The 21156-nt window shown below is 43.5% G+C and overlaps 3 protein-coding genes across 4 annotated transcripts in view; 1 reads left to right on the top strand and 2 right to left on the bottom strand.

Annotated features, from left to right (window-relative positions):
* LOC108552492 (loricrin-like) overlaps nt 1–3741 on the bottom strand; it is a 15551-nt gene extending 11810 nt beyond the window's left edge. The window contains exon 1 of the mRNA XM_017907069.1: nt 3652–3741. Coding sequence (XP_017762558.1) covers nt 3652–3741 — 90 coding nt within the window. The remainder of the gene's footprint in view (nt 1–3651) is intronic.
* Nucleotides 3742–4475: 734 nt separating this feature from the next.
* Nucleotides 4476–5492, top strand: mRpS11 (mitochondrial ribosomal protein S11). 2 transcript variants are annotated; one of them, XM_017907091.1, is made up of 5 exons: nt 4476–4720; nt 4844–4968; nt 5047–5147; nt 5217–5282; nt 5356–5492. In XM_017907091.1, the coding sequence occupies exons 1-5, from the start codon at nt 4476–4478 to the stop codon at nt 5461–5463; spliced, it is 645 nt and encodes a 214-aa protein (XP_017762580.1). In that variant the 3' UTR covers nt 5464–5492. The 2 variants fall into 2 exon arrangements, with proteins under 2 accessions (XP_017762580.1, XP_017762582.1); XM_017907093.1 differs by having other exon boundaries at nt 4523–4720; nt 5217–5262; nt 5356–5487.
* Nucleotides 5493–5665: 173 nt separating this feature from the next.
* Nucleotides 5666–14235, bottom strand: LOC108552491 (transmembrane protease serine 9). The gene is made up of 4 exons (XM_017907068.1): nt 14036–14235; nt 8043–8347; nt 6797–6948; nt 5666–5998 (listed from the first exon to the last, which is right to left on the bottom strand). The coding sequence occupies exons 1-4, from the start codon at nt 14233–14235 to the stop codon at nt 5834–5836; spliced, it is 822 nt and encodes a 273-aa protein (XP_017762557.1). The 3' UTR covers nt 5666–5833.
* Nucleotides 14236–21156: the final 6921 nt, after the last annotated feature.

The raw sequence follows: 21156 nt of genomic DNA, 5'->3' as shown, positions 1-21156 counted from the left end.
ACAGAAACATTCCAACGGTGAGATATAAACATACCAACGAGGAAGCGCTCGAGTATTATACGAAATACTCGAACGTTCTAACGAAAACAAATCGAACGGAAGTCGTAAAATTTGTGAAAGGAAAGATTTAGCCAACGATGAGACATAAGTAAACCAACGACGAAGCATTCGAATATTGTACGAAATACTCGAATGCTGAAACAAAGACAAATAGAATGGAAGAAATAAAATCTGGAAGAAGAAAAATAATTAGAACCTGAAACAAAAATAATTAGTACCTGAAAGAAGAAATTATTGTTAAATTATTTAAGAGAGTGGACAATGGCCACTGAATAGCCATTGATCTAGCCAGCGATGATATACAAATAAACCAACGACGAAGCATTCGCATATTGTACAAAATGCTCGAATGTATAAACAATGAAATCTAGAATAAAAGAAATAGAATCTGAAAGAAGAAAGATAATTAAAACCTGAAACAGAAGGAAAGAATATTAACGCGCACCCTCCGAAGTCGAACCGACAACTGGCTCAAGTCTTCGCTCGGGCCCCTTATATAGCGGCGGCCGGCCGACGATCGGCGAAATTTTCCGAACTTTACCGATTCCTTTAAAAGTTATTTTTCCGTGGTAATAGCTAATAATTTATTAATTTTTTCACTTTTATTATAAATATACGTTGCAAGCAATTTGTTCATAACAATTTAAATTTGTTATTAACAATGGGTGTATTAATTAATAAACTTTCTTAAATTATATGAACGTTTTAACGTGAAAATGTTATAAATTCAAGTAATAAACAGTAATTTATTAAATTTGTTTCACTTTTATTATGAATTCACATTGTAGGCAATTGTTTATTAGCAATATTAATTTGTTACTAACAATCAGTATAATAATTCATAAACTTTTTGCAAATTATAGGTAGATTTTAATACATGTGCTTTATAAATTCAAGTAATAGTCAATAATTTATTAATTTTTTCACTTTCATTATAAATTTACATCGCGAACAATTTGTTATTGACGATATTAATTTGTTATTTACAAGGAATATGATAATTCATACATTTTTAATCAACTATAACTATATTCCCACGTCCATAAGATAAATTTCCATGATATATATTTATGTCAAAATGTGACAGTTATTTAGAGACGCAAATAACTATAATTATGGACGTTCATAAACTCAGCATACTCTCACCTAACTTATAAAGTAACAATGAACCTCCTAGCGCTCTTACTTTTAACGCAATATTTCATTTTATCCAAAAATCGTGCGTTTCTAGAGAAAGCTACAATTTTCAAAAACCTAAGGACAACGGAGCAATTTCTATTAGGCAATTTCTATTAGGAATTTCTTAAATAATAAGCTTCGCAATAATTATCCAATGGACATCACAGATTAAAATTCCCGTCGAACACCGTGATTTTCCACGCGGCGTACTGTGTAAAACGTAAGGAAAATGAGGAGAAAAGGCAAAGAGGAGAACGATGCACGATGCTCAACGATAAAGAGTAATATCCAGTTGGTGCATCGATTCCTAGCTCGGGATTCGATATAACCACGCGAGAACGGTTAATTTTTCGCTCTTCATCGAATACGTGGGACTCGGTTACGCGGCAGCCACGGCCGCCATTTTCTAGCACTCGGGAATTATCGGTCCTGGTTGGAATTGAATCGTTCGATAGGATGATAGATCCCGGAGTATCCGGGACGGGTGAAAAGTGGTGTATGAAAAATTCATCGGTCGACGGGAGCATTAACGTCCGGCAACTCGTTTCCCTGAAACTTTCCTCGATATCGCCCGGCGACGCGTAATTTGACGGCGAATGATTGAGCGTCGAGGATTGTCGAATCCAGCTCCCATCGACTTCTGTCTAGAACTCGGAACCATTTCCGTGGAACGGGAAAGAACCAGCAACGCGAGTGTGCTTCGTCTGCGCGAAAGTTGGGCGAGGGTTGCAGCGCAGGATCGAGGAACGTTTTCGCAATCTTTGACTCGATCCTAGCGACTATGATCCCTTAGATTCGTGACATTCCATCGAATTCGACTTTCAACTTCGACTCTTTATACTATGCATTGCAAATGAGAAGTCCACTGAGCAAAACGTAGGACCGAATCTCTACTAACCCTCAGCAACCCTCCCATTCTAACGCAATCGCAGTAGAGTAAACGCGCTTTCCTTATTGACACAAATGATGCTTTCCCATTAACCTGATCGTATAGCACCGTATGACAAAGAAAGCGAACGAAACAATGGAGACAAAGTGAGACAGACGCAAGAAATAGATGCAAGAGCGAAGACTTATCCCTAAAGCCTCCTTTTCTCGAACGCACAGTACACGCACAAGTTTTTTGACGCGACCGATCAGCTTTAGCGAACTTTCGTAGCGGAGCTTCTTGGGATTCGTTTGGGAGCTTCGTTCGAGAGAAGAATATCACGAGTGTCTAAACGTTTGTTCCTACGAGATTGTGTTTCGGATCTATTTATCAGCGAAGAGTAAAATTTAAATAACAGTTTGAAGTTTATCAACGTCGTGGAAGCGACGCGAAGGGTTGAAAGAAAGGGTTGAACGCAAGGGTTGAGCGAGAGGGACCTCGAGGCGTCGAAGGTTCTTACACGAACCCAGGTTCATTACGGAAAGATGAAATTTAATGCCGGTTACTTATGCATACGACGCATAGAGACCGTATTATCCGCGCGTTATTACGCAAACAGGATGCATACGAGCCGGAAGTGTCTCGCAAGAGAAACGCGATCGCGCGATCCACGGGAACTTAATGACGGTTAATATGTAATTCCCCTGCATTGAAATCCGATATAATATTTCGAATTCTCGTCCCGTGATGTTAATAAAATAGAACCACACACCCCGGTACGTGTGGCTGCTGCTGGGTCAGGGGGTGCATTAACGTATTCGGTATTGGAACGTATAGAATGGATAGTGCGACGCATGCGATATACAATTTCGATAAATTCGACATGCAGGATGCCTGATGATAGACGAATCCCGTGTACGAGCGAGAATAGCAACGATGTGGCAGAATAACGAGATGATTTTATTGCGTTCGCGTTCTAGGATCCATTGTATTATCGTTTGCCAACGATTCTAATTGTAAAAATGGATTTGATCAATACGTGTCGGTGATATAATTCGGAATAGTGTAAAGAGACAATTTTTAGGGTAAATTTATGTCCACCTAATTACTCTCGGATGTGCGTATTCCGTTCAGGTGCGTAATATGTGAAATAATTTATGGGAATTATATTTTCCATGAAGATAATAATACGTTTTATTGGTTAGGAGACCGTATTGTCGAGCAATTGTATTCGTGACATTTTATAAAATGGAATCATATTGCAAATTTTATTATTTGCTTGATGTTCAACGATAACCTGATTTGTTATTATTAAAAGACTTGCTCGAATGATTTGACATTTCAGTAATTTCCTGTATTACCGGCAGAAGATATTGCAAATGACCGATGAATATGTGACCAACCGCTGCTCGAAAATATACAGAGATCTACCGTCGGTTTCTATATTACCGGTAATCGGCTTAGTTGAGAATGAATAATTGTTATAAGCGAGAAAGATGCTTGCGGAGTGGATAAACTAGAGGAATTGTAAACTTCTAACTTACCGATCGTTGATTTCTTTCTTCTCCATATCGGAGCAGCTCCGGATTGAATGTTACCTTTCTTCTGGCATCAGCGTTGCTGTGTCCTTCCATACTCAGGTTGTCAATGTAAGGATGTCAACATTGCTTGTAATTCTAGAAATTAAAAAATAGTTTGCACATTAACAATATTTATTAACTAATCGTTGAACCTCTGTGCAATACAATTATATAATTATCAAAGGTCATTAATTATTATAAAATATTACGATACGTATAATAGAATTTTCCAGTTTTCAACTTCTCTTTCTTCTATTAATAATTATCTTTGTTGTTTTCGATGATCAATTCCAATTATGGCTGCAATAGCTCGCAACTCGTGTAAGGAGTATTCTGACTTATTCACAATCGGTATTACAGTACATGGGAAAATGTATTTCGTATCTATGTTAACCTTAAGTTTAGTTAGAAGATAAATATTTTATCTGTATTATTATTTGAAAAAGGTAATAAGATTCAAATTTTTCCAATAATATTTATGTTTGTAATTAAAAAAGACATTATTATTGGCTGTCGATAATGAGGCTAATGTATATCTTACATCTAATTTTTTGAATTGGTTTAGGTTCTATATTTTTTCATATAATTATGCTATATACTATCTCAATATGGTGTAGTGTACTTAAGTGGTTGGAATTCTTTCAAAATATGCGATTGATTTGTCGGTATGACTAACTGGCTTCTGAAGTTTACTACAGTAAACTATAGAGTGCAGTATGTGCTATGGAGAAAAAGTTTACTAAGTGTTTGCTCTTATGTTGATTTGAAACATTTCCATATAAATAAAAATGATGTTATCTCCTTTACGATTTGTTGGTAGTTCTGTGGTGAAAAATATGACTCTGTTCAATGGAAAATTGAGAAAATTATCATATTTAAAAGATACTAGTGTTCGAGATATTCATATAACCTCTAATGTTATGAGAGAATATAAAATAGGGAATAAAAAGGTGCGATCTCATGTTAAAGGAAAAACTACATCTATAGAAGGAGAGGGATCACATGTAGTGGATGTTTCTTCTGTTAGTAAGGGGTTTGTATCATGATCCTACATAACATCAATGTTAGATTTATGCCATAACTTTGTACAATGTATTGTATTTTAATATAATTAGTTATGGCTATGAAACAAATATTTACACCATGCTGATTTTAGAACTTTATTTCCTGATGCTTCAACGCAACATAAATATTTTAATGGTATACAATATTCTCATTTACCTATTATCAACATAAAGACGACTCAAAATAACACGATAATGACTGTTACTGATCACACTGGTAAGTTTTTCTATAAAAATCTTATTCATCATATATGTTATGTGCACCATTTTGTAATTATAACCAATATTTCTATAGGAAAAGTAATGAAGATTCATTCTGCTGGAATCGAAGGTTTTAAAAATTCAAAGAAAGGCACCAACATTGCTGCCCAACAAGCTGCATATTCATTAGGAGTCGTAAGAAAATTCTTTAGTAGTATATTTATTTTTTTTTACATTTTTGTTACATGCTTTATATTTTTTCAGCGTTTGTATAAGGAAGGCATTACAACACTCAGGGCAAGAATACAAGGTATTGGACCTGGTAGAATGGTAGATATTAAATTGAATTGTTTAAATAATATACATAGAGAAGTTCTTAATAACTATTTTTATATCTATTCAGGGGTCATTAAAAGGTTTACATCTAGCAGAGTTATCCATTGTTTCTATCACAGATGATACTAGAGTATCATGGAATCCTCTAAGAGCAAGAAAACAAAGAAGAATATAATTTATAAAATGTCTCATTGTGTATTTAATAAATATGTATTAAAATATATTTTTTGCGCATAATTATGTTCTAAATATATTATTAAATTACAATACTTCTGGTAATTTGTTTATAATACAAATATCTTTCATATAACAACTATAGTACAAAATAATGACTAGATAATGAAGCAAATTTCATAAATTACTTATGTATCGTCGAAATAGCTTTGCTGAACATCTTAACTGATAATTATTTTGTTACATTTTGTACTCTTCATAACTTATTGCAATCGGTGAGATACATATTGCAAGTAATGACTATTTCCTGTGTCTATTGAAATTTTACTTAAAAAATCTAATAAATAAAACAGAAAATCTTCAAACTTTCTTCATCGCAGCACATGTTGCGTGATCCAAGGTATGTATTCCGAGACACGAGTATACACACCCGGAAGTCGTGGTCGAGCGCATCCTACTCCCGATGAAACCACCCCTACGACCATTACGCTACCATGAGGATGACTTCCGATCATCAGAGGACCTCCGCTATCACCCTAAAGAAAAGTACAAGATATACAATTTTCTTTACACATTTTCCCAGCAAATATAAACATCGATCAACATTAATCTTCGAATTTCGTCTAACTGAAACATCGTTCGCTAATGATAATATTCACAATTTTCGGCATAACTTCCACTTCTAACTTACAGTTGCAACTTGTCCGGGAGTAAGGGATTATTTTCATCGCAGCGTTAATAACTATTTCGTTAATAATAATCACCTAATCAGTATATAATTTTACGTCATCTTGACATACGATTATCTATACCACGTTTACCGACAATCAAATGCAGACTACTGATACTACGCGACGCTGTTCACCGAAGTAGAAGACAACTGTCAAATGACCCGCGAACGGAATCGTAAACCCGTGATGAAACGTATCGAGTTGGAAACAGCGGCATCCCTTTTTTCCCCCGCAAGCTACCCGTCCCAGTAATTACGTTATACCGGACCGCAATATTTTGTAAACATATTTTTCGACGGTTTTCAGCCCCTCGTCCTTTTTTTTCTGTCCCTCTGGCTGTTTTGTGGTCGAATGATTCGGCCTGTGCCGGGGTACCCTGTCCAATCTCTGGCTGTTAATTCAACCTGCGTCCGCATCTACACGAGCAACCGGATATTTATTGAAATTCGTGTCGTGGTTGTTCGACAGGGCGTGAATTTCGTGTACGAACGAGTGACACGGGACTCTGTCTCTAACTAGCTGAATGGGAGGGAGATCGATAGAGAGCGGTAGGTTCGCGGGAAGTATAAAACCGGGATAGATAAGCAGTGGGTTTTCACTTACCCAGCAAGAGTCGCGGCCACCTTCTTCGTGGCCAGCGCACATTTGCTTCGACTCCACGCGGGTCAGCTTGCCCTGACTGGCGTACCATTCGCGACACAGCTTGTTCTCGATCACGCGAACCTCCACTTTCTGCAACACGTCCGCCCGTTTATCTGCAAGACAAAATGGTACGGGTGTTTCACTTCGGTGTTTCACATCGCGGCCATTTTGGATAGCTTCTAATCGCGGACAAGATCGCGACTACTCGAGTCTTTGATACACTCTTCGCTGCTCCGTTTAATTAACCAATGGGATAAAATTGAATATCCGACGTCACGATTATTTATTACGAAATAGACTTTATCGTATATCTATATAATTATTCGTGATTTCGAAACTGCGTTCGAAACACAACGATTGGCACGTATACGCGTATGTGTTTAGCACAGAAGTGTATATTTAACGTTTGCAACGTCGATCGTAGATTTATATCGAGATGATCTATTAATTTGATATTTCATATTCGTTGTTAGGTATTTTATTCGTGCAGCGACCCCCTAATGATAATTATCCCTAGTAACATTTAGTAAATGAAACACAGCACCGAGATTAAAGTTCAACGGAGCATAATCCACGTTCCGAGTACGGTTTCATATAATAATACGTTATTAACGTTATTAATATGTTATAATAAATTCCGTTTCTGTGTCCCGTGTCTCGCAATTAACGAACGCTTCGTGCTAACAAGAAAGATATGACGATAAAAAAATAGGAATCACGAATCTTTCTCGCCTCTTAAAATACGAATCGTCGAAATTTGATTTCACCGTAGAGCGCTTTTTGGTCGAAGTTCGATTCGATCGCCACCCTAGATCCCCTAATTCAGGGCAGCGAGTAGAAACTTGGGTAGAAGGTTAGCCTAACCGACGTAGAATTCGCTTAACGGTTCTCTGGGAATTTCGCAGACGTTTCACTTCTCTTGCACAATATCATTATCGAAAACAAATTGACCGGGACAAACGTTACAGCTTATTCTTGCTGTCTTTGTACGTGTATAACGCTTTCATCGAGCCAGTTCGGTTGGAAAGCCAGCTGGAAACGCCACGGTGGCAAAATCGTCGATTTTCTCGCCGAGTTACGGTCGATTTTATATCGTCCCATTAATCCGATGAAACGCCAAGTAATTAACGTCAACGACTCTCGGTTCCCGGGCGAATTACCGGGCAAAAGGAAGAGACCGTGGGATGAAGTGGAATTATTTACTTACATTTGGACCTGTCTTCGCCGAACCAACCCCATCCAGCGGCCCTGGCGAGTTCCCCGCCGAAGGCGCTGTACCCTGGTTTCCCTGTGGCCACAGGTAAACAGGCGGGTTTCACGCTCTCAGACCAAGCGATTGGCCTTGCGAGTTCCAGAAGGGCAATATCGTCCACGTATTTTCCGCACTTGTGGCCAGGGTGCAAGATGGCGTTTGCAACTCTCTCTTCTTTCGACGCCGGCACTTCCGGTCCCTTCAAATTGTACTCGCCGAGCCTTATCCTCAGTTGACCGACGGGAATTACGGAGGTGGCTCTGCATCCAGGAAAGAAGACACGTCTTTTATTTCCTACTCTATCCAATCTCTCGGAATATTGCGAAAGCGACGATCGAAAGATGTAAGAATTATTTCGAAGAATCGGTTAGGTACACGATCGGTATCGTTTCGGGAAAAGTATCATATCCGTAATAGGGATCAGGCTGTTTGCCACGTTTCGCGATTTTTGCAACGCGAAGGATGTTTTAGGAGACGATTAATTTCGGCTACTTCTTAGAGAAATACACTCCCATTTTAGCCCATATTCCCGGCACTTCCACGGAACGTACAAGTTACATGCTACTTCCTTAAACTCGCGTCTTGTAAACCGTCGTGCTTTAAAGCTTCGCAGGAACGTTCCTTTGAAAAACGACAAGTTATAACTTCCACTTTGCACGCATTACGGATACATGTAGGCCAAGTAGGACGAATAGCCCGGTACTCTGGCCGTTTCCGGCCGCACGGAGTCAAAGTCCGGCAACGACGCCCGGCAAGTAATCATCGTGGAAAGTCGAGTGCACGATGCAACGAAGACGTATAGATGTGTGAGAAACAAAGACGGTACCAAACGCTTCTTCCATTTTCTTCGTACCCCGATGTTTCTAAGGCAACGCTGCAACCCCTCGCGACCCGTGCTCCTGCACGCAATTATTTAGCCGAGATTTTTCCTTCCGTTACAGAAACCCGACGGTGTTGGTGTCTGAACGGTCTCAAAACGCAGTGGTTTCCGCTTAATTAATTGGTCGACGCGGCAGCCGAATAACTAACGAAATTATGGCGGCTTTCATCCCTTCCTCCATTACAAACGATGGATGGGAAGGTGGATGGGAAGGTGGTCGGAAGGACGGAAGGGTAAGGGGTGTTTCGTCCCAGTTTCTTCGTCGCCTTGATTCCAGCGACTCCGCGGGATGGTACAATCACACTCGAGTCGTTTTCCAAGTTTCAAGGTTCGTCTCTTCTCGCAAAGACATGCCCACCCTCCCTAATGGACCCTTCTATCTCCGTCCTGGCAGTTCCATTGTTACGGCACCCGTTGTGGATTATACGATTTAGCACGGATGCATCATCGTAGTCGCTCCCTGCCCTTATCATCGCACCCCTTCCAATTAAAATGCACCGCTGGCTAAACGCTGGATCGCGCCACCAGCCGAGGGGAGTGGCCTTTTTAATTGGCAACTCGACCATTAATCGCGCCGTTAATCCGCTTGTAAAGTCCTCCGCGAGAGGAGAAAAGGGCTGCCAATTGTTTCGCCGCGAGCCTGCTCGCGGTTCTTCCGATTTCCTCGATAACGTACACCCGTCGTTTCTTTCTTTCGCCTCTCGAATCTTGCGCGAGAATCGTTATTAATCGTCGAAACGGCGTTGCGCGGTATTCCAAAGCGACAATGGCAATGGATGGAAGCCCGTCTAGCGGCGTATTCGCGATTTTTCAACGTCTCCGCCGTATTTTTTCCCCTATCCCCCGATTTCTTCCCACCCTCGCGATAGCTTAACAAATAATTCTCTTTCGCGCGTAGAACCGCATTAACGAAATTTATTTTGGCCGTTTCCGTGAGCGATAAAGAAAACGCGGACAATGGCAGGGAGTCGGATATATTTTCACCATCTCGCGCTGGCTGGCAACATTTTGTCATGCGTTTTGCATGGCCGCTAGCAATTACCGAGTGGTCTGTAATCTACACGCAATCATGGTTTACAACGCCGAAGCTCCGTTGGATTCTCTCTATGGCCACCCTGTCCAGTTTCAACCCCTTCCTCCATCATCGCCCTTCCACTCTCTCTCTCTCTCTATATATATATAGATATATCTATCTCTCTCTTTCTCCCTTGCTTCCTACTCCAGCTCAGCTCTATACGTGTACCGAAGGAAGACAAAGACAGAGAACGCCTACACGTTTCATCGCGCTACGCCACTGTCTCGACGTTTAATTACACCTGCATGGACACTGTTCCACATAAATCTCCGCGCTTGTATTCGCGAGAAAAAAGGATTACGAATATTTTCGAAACCTCCCCCCTCTCTACATTTTACCCGGTGATTGGAAGAGTTTTCAGGATACCATTACCATGCCTCGAATGTGATTCCGTTAAAATGAGGAGCGTCGAAATTACTTTTAAATTGAACCACCGACACATTTCCGCCCTTCCTTCCGTTCCCTTTCAAACGTACAACGCACCACCTTGAATATCCATTCTAACGTGCAATATGTAATCGATTCGAAATCATCCAGGCACATACCCCGGCCTGTTATTAGCCTACAAACGAGTCGTCGTCGTCGTACTTTCTTTTTTCCTTTCCACCCCCTTTCTTCCTCCCCATTGACCGCGTGTCACGAGGATATTTCAAATTCCGCGACAAATTCAGTCCCGTATATTACGCGTGGACGATGATACGCTAAATGTAGACCAAATAAATTGCACGCGGCGATGAAACGGTGGGCCGACACGGTGTTTCATCGATAGCCTATTGCATAATTAATCGCAGACAATTCCGCGAATATCGGGGAAAGGGCGGTTGTTAATAACGACGAACGATCCGATCGATCGCGTAAATAATTTCGTCCGCCAATCAATCGGGTTAATCGTTGGACGAGAAAATCACGCGGAATCTTTCATCGATCGACTTTCTCCGGTAAGCTCGTTACATCGTTACACCATTTAATAAGCCGCTATCGAGCTAATCGCCCGCGTAAACGATAAAAACGTCGGCGTTATGCGACGCGCCGAGATTGATTCGCGTATCCGCGCGAGCCACCCCCGTTTCCCTGACGGAACGTTTTTCACCCTGGCATTTAATAAAAGGCCGCCCCTTGACTCTATTTGGCGACAGTGTTTACGCGGGCAAATAGTCGGCACAGCAGTTTTTAACTTGACACAATGCTCTTTGCGTTTCCATTCGACTCGCTGGTCCGCCGGAAAAATACGCTCGAGGTTTCATTTAAAATGTAATCGTTGTTCCAATTAACATCGATATCGCGCCCGGTCGTTGTATATACGCGAACCGCAGGGAACGACGGGACACCGGGAACACGAGTACATGGGCCGCGTCGTTTTATATAATTTTAACGAAGTGATTGGCCGTTTATCCGGCTCGTTCGATAATCACAAAGCCGGACACAGCAAGTCAGAGGAAACGCGTTTGTCCCGTTAACGATGCCTCCAACGCGTTCACCAACGCGTTCTGCCTATCGTTTTGCGCGCGTATAATCTCTGGCAACCGGTCAGAAATTCTTCCTCGTTTTCCCCCATTTTCCCCTTTTATCTTTAATTCGCGCGATCCCGTTTCGCGTTACGCCATTCTCCGCGCTCGTCGCGTCTTCCTTTTGCCACGGCAAATGTTTCGCGTGAAAGTGACACGATAAAAATAGGTGCAGCGTGACACTGGAATTTTCCTACCATACACCCTCTCTTCCCCTCTCTTTCACTCCTCTCCTCCTTATTTCCTCCTCCTCTCTGTCCATTTTTTCGCCTCCTGCTTCTTTTTCCCTTTACATTTTTCGTCTTTTTGCACGCGTTACGTAATTTCCAGAGACGCGCGCATTAAACTTTTTATCCGTCCGCGGAGCGTGATGATTTTTGCAAACTACGGGCCGTAATCGCAGCGCCGAGCAACACGCGGATTTCTAGCTTTTTAAACCCGGCACAGATTCGCATAGATTGCACGGATGGATTAAGTGGATTACGACGCAGTCACTTGCGAAGCTTTTTCCTGCTGTTCTTAAAAAAATTGAACCACTCCGGCCCGCAACTCCGAAGCGATATTTCCCGCGCCGCACTTCCGATTTCCATGTTAACGCGCTTGCGAAAAATGGCGATATTTGTCGTCCGCGCGACTCGCTCCACCGCGATCAGAGACACGTAAACGTTTCCGTCGTTCGCACCTTTTTCCCCGATCGTTCTCCAACGAATTTCTCCGGTAATTCCACGAAATTTCCACGGCAAAATCGCAATCGCGGTAATTTTTAAACGATTCGTAATTTCGCGATTATTCTCGAGGGAATTAAAAAAGAATTCCACATTGTCGAGCATTGCGATAATTCCGCGCGACAGCGTTTGACATTCGGATTCCGTTATAATTATTCTTATAATTTAAGAAAATTAAATTTACAAATTTTCACGACCTCTTTCGCAAATTTCAGGACGAGATCGCATCCTGTGGTTCGTTTTTACACCGATCGTTATTCAAATGTTTTCCCCGCGATCGTTTCCAAACGATTCCAAAATTTCGACGACTCCGAAAGTTTCTATCCCTCGTGGATTATTCTGCGAATTTGGAAAAAAGGATCGCGGCCCCGATTCTCGTGTGGTACAACAATCCGTTTTTACAACGTTCGCGGCAAATGCATTTGTAACGACGCATTTGCATGGCGAAAAATGAATACGTTTCCGGTAAACGAGATTTAACCGTTCGGGCATCGAGTACCGCCATTCAATCGTCGAGATCGGATCGGAATAATTACAGCCACGGTTTGTTGGACAAGATGGTTGCTCGCGTTTCGCTGACATTTTAGTCGCGATACCGAAAACGGTAGAAAATTTTGGCACACGGGCGCCACTGTGAATATCGTTCCGCGATAAGATCTCTCTCTCTCTCTCTCTCCCTCTCTCTATTACTCTCCCTCATGCTATATCCCCGTGGCGCGCTCGTAGATTCGATTACAGGGAACAATGGGCAGCTTTCCATGAAGAAACAGTCGGTTTTCTGCCATGAATATTTTCGATGGCAACCTGCATATTGATTACGCGAACACGCGTACACCGGCATTATTGCAAAGAATGGAGGTATAAACTATCCGTCCGATCGATATTGTAATGCTTTGAAATTTAGGTGCTCCTTTTTCCGATATTTTTCGCGAACTGTCCGGGAAACGAGTTCCCGAATCGAACGGACGGGGCGATTTATTTTGAATTTATAAATAATCGACGTATTATATCGTAAAGGTAGTGCAGCTATCGGATATTGGATAGTTCCGCGAGTAACAGAGTTTTTTAAAATCGATGCCCGGGAATAACGAATCTTTCGCTTCGAATCATCGTCTTCGTTCCGTCCTCCCGCTTCCTTACATCCCTTCCTTTCCGCTCTTTCATTAATTCGCGAAAAAAATCGTTTCGAGACAGTACAGAGAAGTCCCGAGGGATCTCTCGGTCGGGGAGAATTTTAAAAACGATCCATGTTTCATCCGATCCCCGAAACGATATTCATTTTGCTGCCGGATAAAATATTCGACGCATCGCGAGTTCCATGCGAAAGACACGGGCGGGAAAAATGCCAATTTTGTTCCACCCTTTGTGCGTGTCCCGAAATGAATTTCGCTCGCGCGTATAAGTATACACCGCGGTAATGCTATGGAATAATATGGGACACTACGCGTGGCAACGATAGAAGCTTCTTTCGTCGGCGCTGTATCAGTAAATAAATGATCGTTTCAAACCAAATAGGACCCCTACGATACAGCCGGATCGAATGTTTGCGGCGGAACACCGCATGTTTGCTCCTCCTCCAGATTTAAGTGACGAGTTTCGAGGGATCGCGAGATTTCCCAATTGTTTTTAGCCCCGTGTATCGTCCCCGGTAATCCTCGTAATCGGGTCCCCGTGGAAATATCGAGCGTGCGAGATTACTCGTCGAAGCGTTAATTAATAAAATGGCGCGAGAGCGTGGAAAAGACGATAGAGAGTTTACTCACGAACAGAGGCAATGGGCTGCAGTCAGGACGAATCTTGAATTAAGAATGGTACCGCCGCAGAAGTGTCCTCCTTTTCTGCTGATGCTCACCATCCAAGGGAACTCGTGTGGTATCGCGTTCTGTCCTCCGACCAGCCTCGCCGTGCGTGAGCCAATGTTTCCTCGGCCGCAAGGCACGTCGGACACTGTGATCGTAAACATAGCGTTCCTTCGTTAACATCCGAAAGAAAACAGTCGTGCTTGGACGCGAATAGGAGAAAACGATGCGCGAATTCTGCGCGGTAAATTGCAACCGGCCGTTCGCGAATCTCGATTTCGCGAAATTTGATCGATAATTAACGAGCCATTAGCAGGCATGATAATCCTCGTTTTGATATTTCATGTCTCCAGCTCTTTAGGAAAGATTAGGCGACCATTTTGCACCCCGTCGCTGCAGCATTCTCACTGCTGCGCCTTCCTTTTTCGCGAATCCGAGTGCGTATAATTCGCGAAATTAGAATGGGATTAAAAAGTCGTGACCTCATCTTCGTCGCCATTAAATGGAATTACGAGAACAATTTACGATTAAAGGGAAAATGTTTTCGAAAAGTTTCGAACCGCCGAAGAACCCACGGCACTGCTTTCTCTGGCTTGTTTCTTTTTTCCCCTTTTTTATTTTTCATTAATCGAGCTCGGCCACGAGCACTACCAAAGCTCGTTTCAACTTTTATCAAAAATAATCACCCGGTAAGCGGCGTGTTCGTTAACATCTAAAGCGAATTTTGTTTCGGTTGCCGCTTTCACGAAAATGCTATCCAATTTTATGTTGAAAAATGGCAATCGATTAATCGGCAATCTTACGAATTTTCCGAATAAAATTTCTCTAACCGCAAATTACGAAACGAAATTTCCTGTTAATTTCTTCATTCTGCTCCAAGTTATCGATCATTACTGCGAAACGCTATGAATATTATAAGACCGTATTACCTAAATTTTTCCTGTCCGAATATCTTCCATTATCCAAACGTTTCATTATTCAGACCTTATATTTTATTCCCCGTATCATCGTAAAATTCAAATTCCTCGTGTTAACAGGAATTCGAGGCAAAAATTATCGCCCGAAAAAAGACGCGAGATCCATAAGTATTTAAAAGGATAATATATTTCACACCTTGCTATCGTCACAGACATAATCCTTCCAGCGTTATAAAATAATCTTCGTAAATCAACGATACCGTTGCTCACCAAAACAATCAGGTTTCTCTATCACTTCGAATTCCGAAATTCCCTCAATACCAGCACAAGCGACACGCAAGAGCGAACCGAAATTCCACAGGAAACTTACTCGAATCTATTCCCCAACTTGGAACCTCTGCCGATCTTTAACCCCGTTCATCGACCTAGCGCATAAAACGACCAACATCTTCGAGCTCGGTGCCAGGATGTGGGCGGGGGTCAGGTGAAACCACGGACGAGACGTGTCCAGCTGGTGATGTGCAAGCGTTTAATTGAAAGCTGAAGCAGCGCGTACAGCGGAATGTTAACCGATTCAAGAGGAACCAGCCGCTGACGGCACCGGTACTGGCATCGCGCGAATTTAATGCCCCGAGCAGATAGGGATAGATACGGCGGATCTGTCACCGCAATCCCTGCGACAACCCCCTGGCCCTCCGCCGAATCACCCCCGCCCTCCCTCTTCCACGTTTCCCCTCTCGTTTCACGCCTCGGCTGATTAATTGGACCTCTACGTCTGCACCACCGATCCCACCCACTCTGGTTACGGGCTCTCCCTTCGACCCTCCAGTTTCCAGCCCCTTTCTCTACTTCCCTCCCTTCGCTCCCTGGTCTCCCGTCTTCTCTTCTCCTCCCCCTTCGCTCTTATGGTCTCTCCTCGTCTTTCTCCTTATCTCTTCTCGCCTATTTTCTCGTATCTTTTCGCCTCCCTTCTCGTTTCTTCTCGTATCTCGTCGCTCTTCGTCTTCTGCCTGTTCCCCGGTGTCAGGGGTACGGCGGGAAGAAGACAGAGAACGAAGGGATACGCGGGCAAATACGAGAAGGGACGAGGGGTAGGTGGGCAGAGAACAGGCATAGAATTCGAAGTCACCTCTATTCGGAAACGCGTAATAGATATGTCAAAAGCAGGCCGAACATGGTCATGATAATATGCTGATGCCTTCGCCGCGCCATCGGCGACTACCCCTCTGGCTCGTTTACCAGCCCCCCCTCGTGGCTGATTTCGCTCACAGTTTGGGCTAGGCCTTTTTCTCCTGTCCCACGATGGCCGGACGGACAGGTTGGAGATTCTTTTTCGAGCCTTTTGTGCGGATTCCGGCGGCTGCAGGTGGCAGCGGATGGGGTTATTTTAACGGCCGGAAGAGCCTGGATCACGCGACGCTGGCTCGTGCGGGAAGAAAGGAAACCCTTTCGGTTTGCTCTGCCTCGGCTTTTTCCCCGGGTTTCCCCTTTCAGTGGTTTCATGCCGATTTAAATCGCTACCGATGCGTTCAGTCCCGGCTCGAGTGAGTTTGACAGCCATTCTGATGTTAATTGCGATACGGGTGTAACGCGTTGCATCGGTTCCAGATATGTTAAACTCGCGTGTTTCTGAATCAAAATTTATTTTTACCGCGCATTTAACTATGGAACCGCGTCGAGCCAGTTGCAACCAACGCTTGCACGCTCCTTGCATTTCCAATTATCGAAAATGTGCAGTCGCATTCGGAAAAATTGACGTTCCTCCTTATTTCTGTAAATACGTAACGTAGATCTACATATTGTCCATTACACCAGTCTAATTATTATCAACTGTACGAGTTACATGATATTAAGATAGACATTACCGATGGATAGTTCTACCGTACATTTGGGAATGATTAAAATCGATTAAGTATCAACAAATTATCTATACGAATTGCATTCGGAAAATTAATCGTACGGATAGTTTTTCCGTTCACCGTTTTATCCGTATCCCATTCAGGTCGTATTTCGTTTCGCACTTGTTTGCCCTACGAACATGGAGAAACGTGTACGCGATGTAAATGACGCGGATCATGACGATGAATTCGGCTGGATTAAAACCAGCGAGTACGAAAAGTAAAAAAAACGGGGGAAAACAGGAAAAACGTGGAAGGAAAAAGGGGACAGGAAAAAATTGTGCCGGGAAGATTAAAAAGCGACCGTTGGAATGGTCGATTAGAAAGCTGTCACGTTTTGACCGATATTTTAATCGCGATACTTTTATCATCGGCGGAATTTTTATGGGAGCCCTGTTCCTCGCGGCTCAGGCACGAAATTCAGTAGTACAAAACACGAATGTCGCGTCGCATGAGATATGGAAATGTAAAGGATTAATTGAGGCTGTCTAGATCGATGGCAATTTATCTTGATAATTAATTTATCTTGCCACTCGATACCGGGTCGACATTATAACCCGATGGTTATGAAAATGATTTACGTAATCGTAATGGAAATATTTCGCTAATAATATTTCCGATCCGCGAGCCACGGGAATTCATGGAATTTCCAGCCGTGAAAGTTACGACGAATTTAACTTCCTGATGGATCATATCGGTCCGTATGAAACGAAATTCCGTGTTATTATCTTCCGAAAACCTATCCGAAACCAGTGATTACGCTTCAGGGACGTACCCCATTCCGCGTATCCCAGTTTCTTAGATATCATCGCGATTCCTGAGAATATTCGATGCCAGAAATATCAAACGAACGTTGCAGATATTTCGAATCTCGTGCCTGTCAACTTTCAACAAAATAAATTTCAACGCTTACCAAAATGCAAACGTAGTTACGTCTATCCGATATTTCGTCACGACGCTTCGACGTTGTTTACGTTGAAAATCTACATATCGTCGCGATCTGTGCAGGAAACGTTTAGATGCACTTTGCAGTTTGGTAGTCGCAGCACGAAGAAGCACGCAGAGCGATAATTTCGAAAGGAAGCGTTTTCAAAGCCCTTCATTTACGCGGTTCCCCGTCAGCGAAATAAATGTCCAAACTTCGCCCGATTACCATAGAAATGCCTCACACCCGTATGCCTCGTACCCAAATTCTTCAACATTGCTTCACCCGCCGAGATTACATACTAATGGAGGCTGATTCTTCGTACCGATAAGATAACGAACACCGGGAACGAGTCCGGGCAATTTTCAACTCGATATCTCGCGGTCAAAAGCGCCACGGAGGCTATTAATCACACGAGTCTTCTAATTACCGTCTTCGATCCTGCAAGATTGATTTCACGAAAGATTCCAAGATGACGCACGTGACTACCTGCCAGCCATTCGGCGTTCCGTCGTTCATCGTGTCCTATTATACTCGTTGCTACGTATTTATCCGAACGGATAATCGGGCCAAAAATCGATGAACTTTCGTTTCTCTAATTTATCGCCAATTACACCCGTGCCCATTAACGTGATTACCTTTCTGTGCGTGCGAGCCATTAATTTGTCCCTGGCCGTACGCATCGAATGCATAAACCCGATGCCGTCCGATTGCTAGGAACTCGAAAACCATGGCTCCATTTTGACCGTAATTAAATTTCTAGCGACCATGTGCGTGTATAGCCTTCGACGGGTTAAGAACCTCGATGCGACCGGTCTCGTCGTCGATACGTTGCCCCTTCAAAATTTTCGAGTCATCGAGCCGCTCGAGGCCGCGCATCGCCTAAGTCTGCCGGCCTTCGGCCAGGTTATACACCCATTTTTCTATTCCGCCCGTGTGTGCGAGCCTTCCGCATACGTAAGTCGCGGATAAGCGAACGAGCTAGCACGCAAAATTTCCGCGTACCTCGTCCGTTTCCTGACCTATCGTCGCGCGAAATTTGCGGTGAAACTTTCGACGAAATTCGCGCGGAAATTCGCGGGGAAATTCGCGAGAAAATTCGCGACGAAATACGCGACGAAATTTTCCGAAAAAACCGGGTAATAACGATCGCCGGAGAATTATGAAGAATGGCGGGAAATTTAAAAATTCTAAACGACGGATTGCAACGAATTCGAGTGAATTCGAAAAGGAGCGTGATATGGAAATTTTGATAATACCGGGAATTTTTAGCCCGGGAGGTATTTTCGATATGCGCGTTTCTATGGGAATCGTGCAACGAACCGCAGAATTCGATGGAAGAAATTTAATTGTTTGACGAGTTGTTCGAATTACGCCGAGCGATATGGCCGAAATCGTTGGCTCGGTTCCGATTATGATCGTTCGAGGTTACGGAGATACGCGCGTTTCAGAGTTTCATGGTATTTCAAGACAGATGGATTTAAGTTAGAATTGGATTCGTTTTAAGGAGCAATCGCGCGTGACCGGTCGCAATGGGAGGGCAAGTGCATCGCTGCACCTGTTCGGTAATGAATGACTGTGAAAATCCAATGTTAAGCCTGTCATTTCGCGTAACTGCAATTTACGCTGGCCTGCCCCTTCGTTCACGCATAGGTTATCAACGGGGGCTAATGTCGCGGAAAATCGTTACGTTTAATAAATATCGCCGGGTCGATACAGGTCCTCGTGACGCGGTTGTTTTTGATGTTTCGAACCTGGTGAAAACAATTACGATTTCGTGTTTGCGTAGAACTTGATTCGTATATTCTACTTCGGCACTCGTGAAACATGTCCGATAAAAATGCAAACACCGCATGAAATCGCACAAACAGATTTAAATGGATCCTATCTTGTCCGATTTCGACTTTTATCTTTTCAGCTGGATTTATTTTTATGGACCATGGTCCCTATGTTTCTCGGTCAATGATTTTCGCGTAGCGGCTTCCGAATACCGAAAAAGTCTATATGCTAATGGCGGACGTTGAACACGGTTTATTAACTTCCCGTGTTCCACGATCCACGATCTTTATCCCTCGCTTCTCATTCCCATCCGTTTCTTATTTAATACCGCGATTAGAAACCTTGCCAACGATCTTTCATATTTATCTCCCCCCGTTTCGCATTTTCCGCCGCCTTATAGTATTTTCCAACCCCACCGGAACGGATAATTAATGCAACGGAATCCTTTCGAAGGCTAATTAATCATATCGAATCGATATCAATTTTCGACATCGAGTTTCCAACCATAATGAAATCCGGACAATTTCACCCCAATTATCGCGAGACTTTCTCCCTCTCCCTCCTCGCCCTACCCTCGTTTAACCCCCTCGTTCCACTCGCGTCTCTCCATTCGCTGCAATCCACCCAAACACACTGCGGCACCGTGGTTCGTCTGAAACCGTGGTCGCGTTACAAAACGTAAGCTACTCACAATTATTGTACTCCTCGGAGTCACAGCCGACCACGACGACGAGGAACACGAGGGAAGCAAGAACGGCGGAAACGTTCCGCGGGGCCATGGCTGTTCCGGTTTTCGGGCTGATCTAACGCCGGTGAACAATGAAAAAGTGTCACAGTCTCTCGGTACCGGGGCTTCTTTATACGTGGTGCGTTACGACTGCATCTTTCTCGTCGTTCACTCTCGTTCTTTGTCTCGCCTTCCACCACCCCCTTGTCGTAGCAACGAGCCATCCGAGGCCTGTGACCGTCTATCGATACGCATTGCCGCGACGGAAACCCAATGATAATGCGAGTACGGATCCCAGTCGGCCCCGATGTGATTCTCAAGGTGATTTCTTCGCACTTAATACGCCTCCCGGCCACTCTCGGAGGCTCTCGCTCGGTCAAGGGCCAAGGGACAGATACGCATCGATCACACGATGCCACGGGACTACGATTTTGTCATCCGTCAAGGACTCGCGATCGTTCCAGTCACCAGCTTTTACGCGTGCTGCGGTTCACGCGCGTACACGCACCGCGCGGACGCGGACGCGTTAACGCTCGCACGCGTCTGTCTTCTCAGAGCGGTCTTTGTCCGAGTTCCACCGATCGGTGGAAGAATCCTGTTTCCCCTGTCCCGTTTTTGGCAAATATTTCGCCGGGGTAACAAATTTCCATGTTCCTGTGACCCGGAGAGCAGCGATTGCCACGAATTCGTGGAGGCGCGATGCGGAATCACAGGTAGAGCGTACAGGATGTTCATCGATCGTCACGATTGGAATGTTGTTGGGTTAATAGAAGTGGAAGGTGATTTTGGTCGCGGAGATCGAAGCGAATTTTCGAATTCTCTTCTTTTTTTTTTTTTTT

The sequence above is a fragment of the Eufriesea mexicana genome, unplaced genomic scaffold, assembly GCF_001483705.2.
Source record: "Eufriesea mexicana isolate 0111107269 unplaced genomic scaffold, ASM148370v2 scaffold6802, whole genome shotgun sequence".
NCBI classification, from domain to species: Eukaryota; Metazoa; Arthropoda; class Insecta; order Hymenoptera; family Apidae; genus Eufriesea; species Eufriesea mexicana.
Note: the sequence above shows the minus strand (reverse complement) of the source record. Positions and strands in the feature narration are given on the sequence as shown.